The sequence below is a fragment of the Myotis nattereri genome (assembly GCF_964212035.1).
Source record: "Myotis nattereri genome assembly, chromosome: 2".
NCBI lineage: Eukaryota > Metazoa > Chordata > Mammalia > Chiroptera > Vespertilionidae > Myotis > Myotis nattereri.
The window spans coordinates 165457361-165464270 of NC_138076.1; the positions used below are offsets into that span (position 1 = coordinate 165457361).

At 39.8% G+C, this 6910-nt stretch overlaps 1 protein-coding gene across 2 annotated transcripts in view; it reads left to right on the top strand.

Annotated features, from left to right (window-relative positions):
- The window catches only part of SLC11A2 (solute carrier family 11 member 2), a 36563-nt gene extending 33038 nt beyond the window's left edge, over nucleotides 1-3525 (top strand). Inside the window, exons 17-18 of one of the 2 annotated variants that reach the window (XR_013995500.1) lie at nucleotides 2087-2243; nucleotides 2830-3525. Coding sequence is in view for 1 of the 2 variants with exons in the window: in XM_081082628.1 (XP_080938754.1) it covers nucleotides 2087-2164 (78 nt within the window). In the remaining variant the exon portion in view is untranslated. Of the gene's footprint in view, nucleotides 1-2086; nucleotides 2735-2829 lie in introns of those variants that run through there. The other variant, XM_081082628.1, reaches the window with a different exon arrangement.
- Nucleotides 3526-6910: the final 3385 nt, after the last annotated feature.

Genomic DNA, 6910 nt, shown 5'->3' on the forward strand with positions numbered 1-6910 from the left:
AGTAATCTGGGAGTTTTGTTCTCTCTGTTGTCCTACCTCATTTAGCTCTCTTCTTAATTTGGGTTTATTTTCAGAACTAAAATAGGATGCATAACAATCTGAAGATCCTCAGTTGACCCAAGAACCTTTAACATTGCCCTCTAGAACTCTCTGCTCCTTCACTGGGTAGGACTGTGAATCAGAATGTGTCAGTCTCTCTTGACACCTTAGCTTCTGAACGTTTAAAGCCGCTAACACATTACTATGAGCTAATCCTGGTCTAAGCCCTCATAATCTCATTTAATTCGTATAACAAGAGGATAACTTCTATATAGGTGAGGCAACTGAAAGGCAAAAAATAACTTCCCCAAGTTATAATTGCTAAAGAGCAATTGGCATTTGAACTTGAATGGCTTAACTACAGGGCCTACATTATCATTACCAAACCATCCCACGTAATATGCAGTACACCCTTCATGTGAGTTTAAGACACCAAGTTTTCGTGGTTAAAAGCACCAGAAACATCAACACAGGGAGGCATTTGCTTGATACTCTGATTAGTATTAAAATATGTTTTAGCTCAGAAGTTGCCAACTGGTAGGCTAATTTTGTTTGGCCTGCGCTAAGTTAAAAAAAAAAAAAAAAGTAATGTTTTTGGCAGGTGTAGAAAATGGGCGGGCCCTCTATGATCCAACCCCAGCAGTAGCTAAGAACTAATAGTAAGTTTACTCATTTGCATTACTTCTCTGCCCCTGAGAGGATATTTCAGACTATGTGCCATTTAGCCCCATTTCTGAATGTTGCAGAGCAATAGGACAAACTTGTCCAGTGAAGAAGTTCTGTGTGTGATACACTCTGGGATCATAGGACTAATAATGCAATCCTTGCTTACTGCATAGGAGGCCCGCCACCTTAGCTCATTTGAGAATAGGGTGCAGTGAATTGTCAATATATCTGGCAATCAATGGCTCTTGATTAGGAAACCCTGAGATGTAAAGCCCTAACGTGAATAAACAAGCTATCCCTGAAGAGCTGCTTTTCTGCCCCAAGGCCAGTGTGACTCAGTATTTCCTAGCCCATTAATTGAGACGAGTTTTATCTTGGGCTCCATTTGGACTCCTCTCTAGGCAGTCACCACAAGCCTGTGAGGTATACAGGGCAATTTGTAACATGTTAAAAGAAATTATGTTTATTGAACACTAACATGAGATGGCATATTATGTTCTTGGAATTTGCAAAGATAGGATTTATTTCCATTTTACAAATAAGTAGGATAAGGCTCCGAAAGGCTACCTGACTTGCGCAAGGTCATGGGAAGTGGCAGAGCTGGAGCTTGAACCCAACTCCAGTGCCTTTCCAACTATAACAGGAATATTTTCTTCCTACGGATTTACAGTCTGCATTCTGCATTCATTCACGGGCTGCTAGTGCCAAGGGGCAAGAACATTTCCAAGGCCCTGAGCAATGACAGTGGGGCTAAAAGGAGACAGTGATTACCCAGCAGTGTATGGAGAAGAGAGAAAACGAGTTAATGCAGCATCACAGATCCCAACACAAACCATCTGGATTCAGGTCTCCAGGAGAAGGGTCTGCCATGTGTTCTGAAAGCAGCGAAGTGATTCTGATTCAGACTGACAAACAGTTTGGAACCATAGGTCATTTCCCTCTCTCTTAGCCGTTTTGTGTGTTTTGTGTTTTAATGAAAGACTTTGCTTGGGTGCCAAAGGGTAATGGGGCTTCGGATTTAAACCACTTGAAAACTGATTTCTGACACACAGTACTAAAATAGAAAAGCAGCCAGTGTATTTGCCCTTAATATCCTGATCAAAAGCACCCATCCTTAGGCAAAGTATGTTACAAGAACAGTCAAGTGCAAACTGTGCTAAGGACATTTGGCATTATCGCAATCCTTAACTATTTCAGCTCCTAGCTATTTTTTTTTTAATACTATAAACTATGTGTCGGTAAGCCATTTCTTTTCTGAAATAAAAACGTAGCAGTACTGAAAAAAAAGGCCTATATCGATATGCTATTTATAGATACTTAAGTGCCAGTTTTAATATTTAAATATAAGTCAGTCTAACCCTTTCCATCTTTTTGTCCTTAGTACCACGTGGGATTGACAGTTCAGCCTGAACTCTACCTTCTGAACACAGTGGATGCCGACTCACTTGTGTCTAGATGACTGACAGCCTGCGAAGACTGTATAAGAACCATTTTCTCGTAGTCCAAGTGCCCCTTAACATATCTCTGTTAGTTCAGAGGTGAGTTTTGTTCAGATGTTTTGAACAAAATGCAAAGATTTCCTCATGGGAAGACTGTTAAAAGCTGACAGCTGTTAAGTGTAGGTCAGAGACCCACCCACCTCATAACAGTCCTGCAACAGCCGGGAGTTAATTGATGGGCCTGTGATGGCCACACACCCCTATGGGCTTGTGTCTTAACTCCTGGAATTTAAAAAAAAAAAAAAAGTGTATGTATTTAAGTGGACCTGAACATAACAGTTTGGGTAGAGTTTAAAGGTTATAAAAATAGATTTTTTGTATTTTTTAAAAAATACACTGTTCAGACAAATCAGATATCTGTTTTATCTGGATCACAAGTGAGAAAGGAAAGGGAGTAACACTCTTTTTCAGAAGGAACTGGTCCAAATGACTTACCTTTTAAAGTGGTGCTTGACTGTGGCCAGTTAAATTTCATTTCAGTTTTAATCAACCAGACCCTTAGTAACTAATGGTACTAGCACATCATTTCTAAAGAAAATATTTCTGACATTTGGCAATCATATTTAATCCTAATTATCAGTATGCTTTATTATTTTCTTGTTGCTTTTCTTGAATTTTTTTTCAGAAGTATGATGGTATTTTCCAAAGAGCTTCATACCTAGTAACAAGATCCAGAAACCATACTTTAAAAAAAAAATTGATTTGAGAGAGAGAAAAACATTGATCGGTTGCCTTTGCACCCACCCCAACTGGGGATTGAACCTGCAACCTGGGTATGTGCCCTGACTGGAAATTGAACCCACTACCTCTTGGTCTACAGGACAGTGCTCCAATCAACTGAACCACACTGGCCAGGGCCAGAAACCACACTTTAACCAATGATCATTTTTCCATGCTGCATTATGTAATGCAGCCCATTCTAACATTCAAGGTTTAGGTATAAAAATAAGAGCCTACTATTTAACTTTGCAAGTCCCAACAAGATAGTGGAGGTATTCGTTTTCTTTCTAAAATTTGTATAGTCCCACCATGTCTTTTCTTCCCACTTTTCCCATTAACAGTCCAACATCATTTCTAGGTCCAAAGCTTATTTCCAGGAGTGGCTTATATTTCTAATGTTGAATCTCCTAGGGAATGCTAAGCATTTTATTTCAATATATTTATATCAAGTAGTAATATTAGATTAGAACTAGACTGGCACTTGGAAGATTAGTCCACATGTCACACACTGCCGGCCCATGTGTGGCTTATAGATTTTTTGACCCCTCTTCCTAACCAGGATTGTTTTCCTTAAAATTTTTATAATAAAAGTGTAATATTTAAAAATGGAAAGTTTTTGCATGATTATCTGTAAAATTGGAAGATTTTCAACACTGGACTCACATTCCTGCCTGGGAGTGCAGTTGGCTGGGTCTGAATGGCAGCTATTCATATATATATGTTTTTATCGACTTTAGTGAGAGAGAGGGAGAGGGAAGGAGGGAGAGAGGGAAAGAAACATCTATCGGCTGCCTCCTGCACGACCCCTACTGGGGATCAAATGGGCAACATTTAAAAAACATATTTTTATTCATTTCAGAGAGGAAGGGAGGAGGAGAGAGAAAAATCAATAATGAGAGAGAATCATTAATAGGCTGCCTCCTGCATGCCCCACACTGGGGATTGAGCCCACAACCCAGGCATGTGGCCAGACCAGGAATCGAACTGTGACCTCCTGGTTCATAGGTCGATGCTCAACCACTGAGCAACACTGGCTGGGGAAAACTGGCAACATTTTTTTTATATTTTATTGATTTTTTACAGAGAGGAAGGTTGAGGGATAGAGAGTTAGAAACATTGATGAGAGAGAAACCGATCAGCCGCCTCCTGCACATTCCCCACTGGGGATGTGCCCTCAACCAAGGTACATGCCCTTGACCGGAATCGAACCTGGGACCCTTGAGTCCGCAGGCCGACGCTCTATCCACTGAGCCAAACCAGTTAGGGCATGGCAACATTGTTGATGCATGAGACGACACTCAACTGAGCCAGGCACAGCTATCCATATTTTATTTTTTGTTAATCCTCACCTGAGGATATATTTTCCATTGATTTTTAGAGAGTGGAAGGGAAGGGAAGAGGGAGGGAGGGAGGGAGAGAGAGAGAGAGAGAGAGAGAGAGAGAGAGAGAGAGAGAGAGAGAGAGAGAGAGAGAGAGAGAGAGAGACATTGATTGGTTGCCTCCCACACATACCCAACTATGGCTGGGGATCGAACCTGCAAGCCCAGGTACATCCCCTTGACTGGGAATCAAATCCGAGACAACTCCGTGTGCTAGCCAGTGCTCTAACCACTGCGAACACCGGCCATGAGGGCTATTCATTTTAATGGGATATACTTCAGGGTGGATACATCCCTTCACTCATTTCCTTCCAGCCCGAAAGGCATTGAGTTTGTAAACCCTGCAGCCTTTGTGTGACTTTGAGCATCATTTTCTTCCTTCGACATAAAGGTTAAATTTCTGACTTCTTATTTTAAAACTTAGTACCTTTCAATAAGACTTTTTAAAAATCTGAATAATTGCCTATCTTCATTTATAGTGATTTGGCCATCTAAGATGGTATTTTAAAATCCCCTCATTTCTACTTCAGGGGCCCTTACAACTTCTGATAAGAGCAGCAGCCTTGTAACCCAAGTTAGAGTTCTTCCAATTTTAAAAATGAAACTGAATTAATATCAATTAGCAACTTTCACTTTAAAAATAGACTTTTAAAATGAGTTTCACTGTTTTGGTTTCTTTATGCACAGATAGCAACTCAAAACAATTGGTTGCATTTTCTTTCCTCCTTGGACAATTTCATTTCCCAGTAGAAACATTCCAAGAGGATGCTTGGGAAAAGAAAAGAAAAGAAAAGCCCAAAAAATTTTTTTTGTTGTTTTGCAACTCATAAAACGATGAGGTGGTTGGTTAAACAGAGATTATATACTTGGAGGGTTTCTGTAGCTCTTCTTCATTCTTTAACTGTATATTACTGGGAACAGACTGGAGTTCATAAAAACTTATAAAAGTTACCCTTCAGGTCCTATGACTCCTGTAATTAGAAAATTTGATAATAAAGCAAACGGAATCATGTTAAAACCAGTTGAAGAGATTGATGTCTAAAGGGTGAGTCTTGGGTAAACATTTTTGCTAAGTTAAGAACATTTAATCATTCTCTAGTTTATGATTTAAAAATCTGGATTTCTATATTATGTGCGTATACAGATAATATATTTAATTGGAAGAATAGCCTATGTATACACTCACTCAGTCCCTGGGGTTTAAGTCAGTTTGTAAAATGATGCTCTGGCATTGTATGCCCAGAATGTCAAAAAAATGCGATTAAATACGGTAGGTCCTCGGGTTAGGGCGGAGATCCGTTCCTGCGGCGCCACATAACTCGATTTCGCCGTAAGTCGGAACCCACCCACATGAGCACCTGCGTCACTCACTGTGTATAACACATTCCTGCTGTGCATGTGTCATGGAGCACGTACACAGCAGTAATGAAGTGAAACAGTAAAAAAAATTTTGAAGAAAGATAACAATTCCTGACCTTTACTTGTGGTAAATAAATAATAAAAAACATAAAGCACATATGTACATACATTGAAATGGCGGGACTTTTTTTTAAATAAGTAAATGGGAGATGGCGACGTAACCACGAAACAACGTACGTCGAGTCAATGTAACCTGGGGACTGTCTGTAGTTGCTACAGAGCAGCTGCTGCTCCATAGCTGTGTGTCACTTAATACAAAAGGCATTCATAAGTGAGGCATTCAGGCTTCAGTAGCCAATGAAGATACCCTTCTCAGTTGTAAATATTATGACGTTAAGCCACCAAAGCTTTGCCCCAGAAGTATTGTGCAAATTCAGGTGCTGTATATTATCTATTCATAGGGTCTTCCTGCACTGGCCCTCCCTCTTTACCCAAGCTTATGTGGTAAATCAGAATCCTGCATACTTTTCTCCATGTGTGATAACATCATTGGTGAGTTCTCATGCATGGCTACTCTAATAAATAAATACTTTGCATTGCTTTTTTCAAGCAATAAATATATTACTTTAATTCTCTCAGTAAGATTAATTTTGGAACCTTCTGGGTTTTGTGGGGGAAAAAACATTTCTAATTAAACACTTCAGTTCATCTTTTTTTAAATATAAATATACTTTTATTAATTTCAGAGAGGAAGGGAGAGGGAGAAAGAGATAGAAACATCAATGATGAGAGAGAATCATTGATTGGCTGCCTCCTGCACACCCCCCACTGGGGATCGAGCCCACAACCCAGGCATGTGCCTGGACTGGGAATCAAACCATGACCTCCTGGTTCATAGGTCGCTCAACCACTGAGCCATGCCCGCTGAGCTAATCTATTTTTAATGCTGAGTATTTATTGAGAGACTGGAATCTTTCCAGTAGGCTTATCTTTTCATTGTGCAATCAACATGAAGAGTAACCTTTCTTAACAGAGGGTCTTTGCAGCATGGCATTCTGTGCCAGCTATCTTCAAATTTCCTGACCTTCATGGAACATATTAGATGTAGTTGCTGGAATATTTTCTTCAATGGAATAAAGTAGTTGAATTCTTTCCTTGCCTGTTTTCCAATGAGGACAGTGTTGACCAAAATGTGTATTTGTTGATGGCACTAAAAGAGCTTCATGATAGATACAAATGACAACTTTT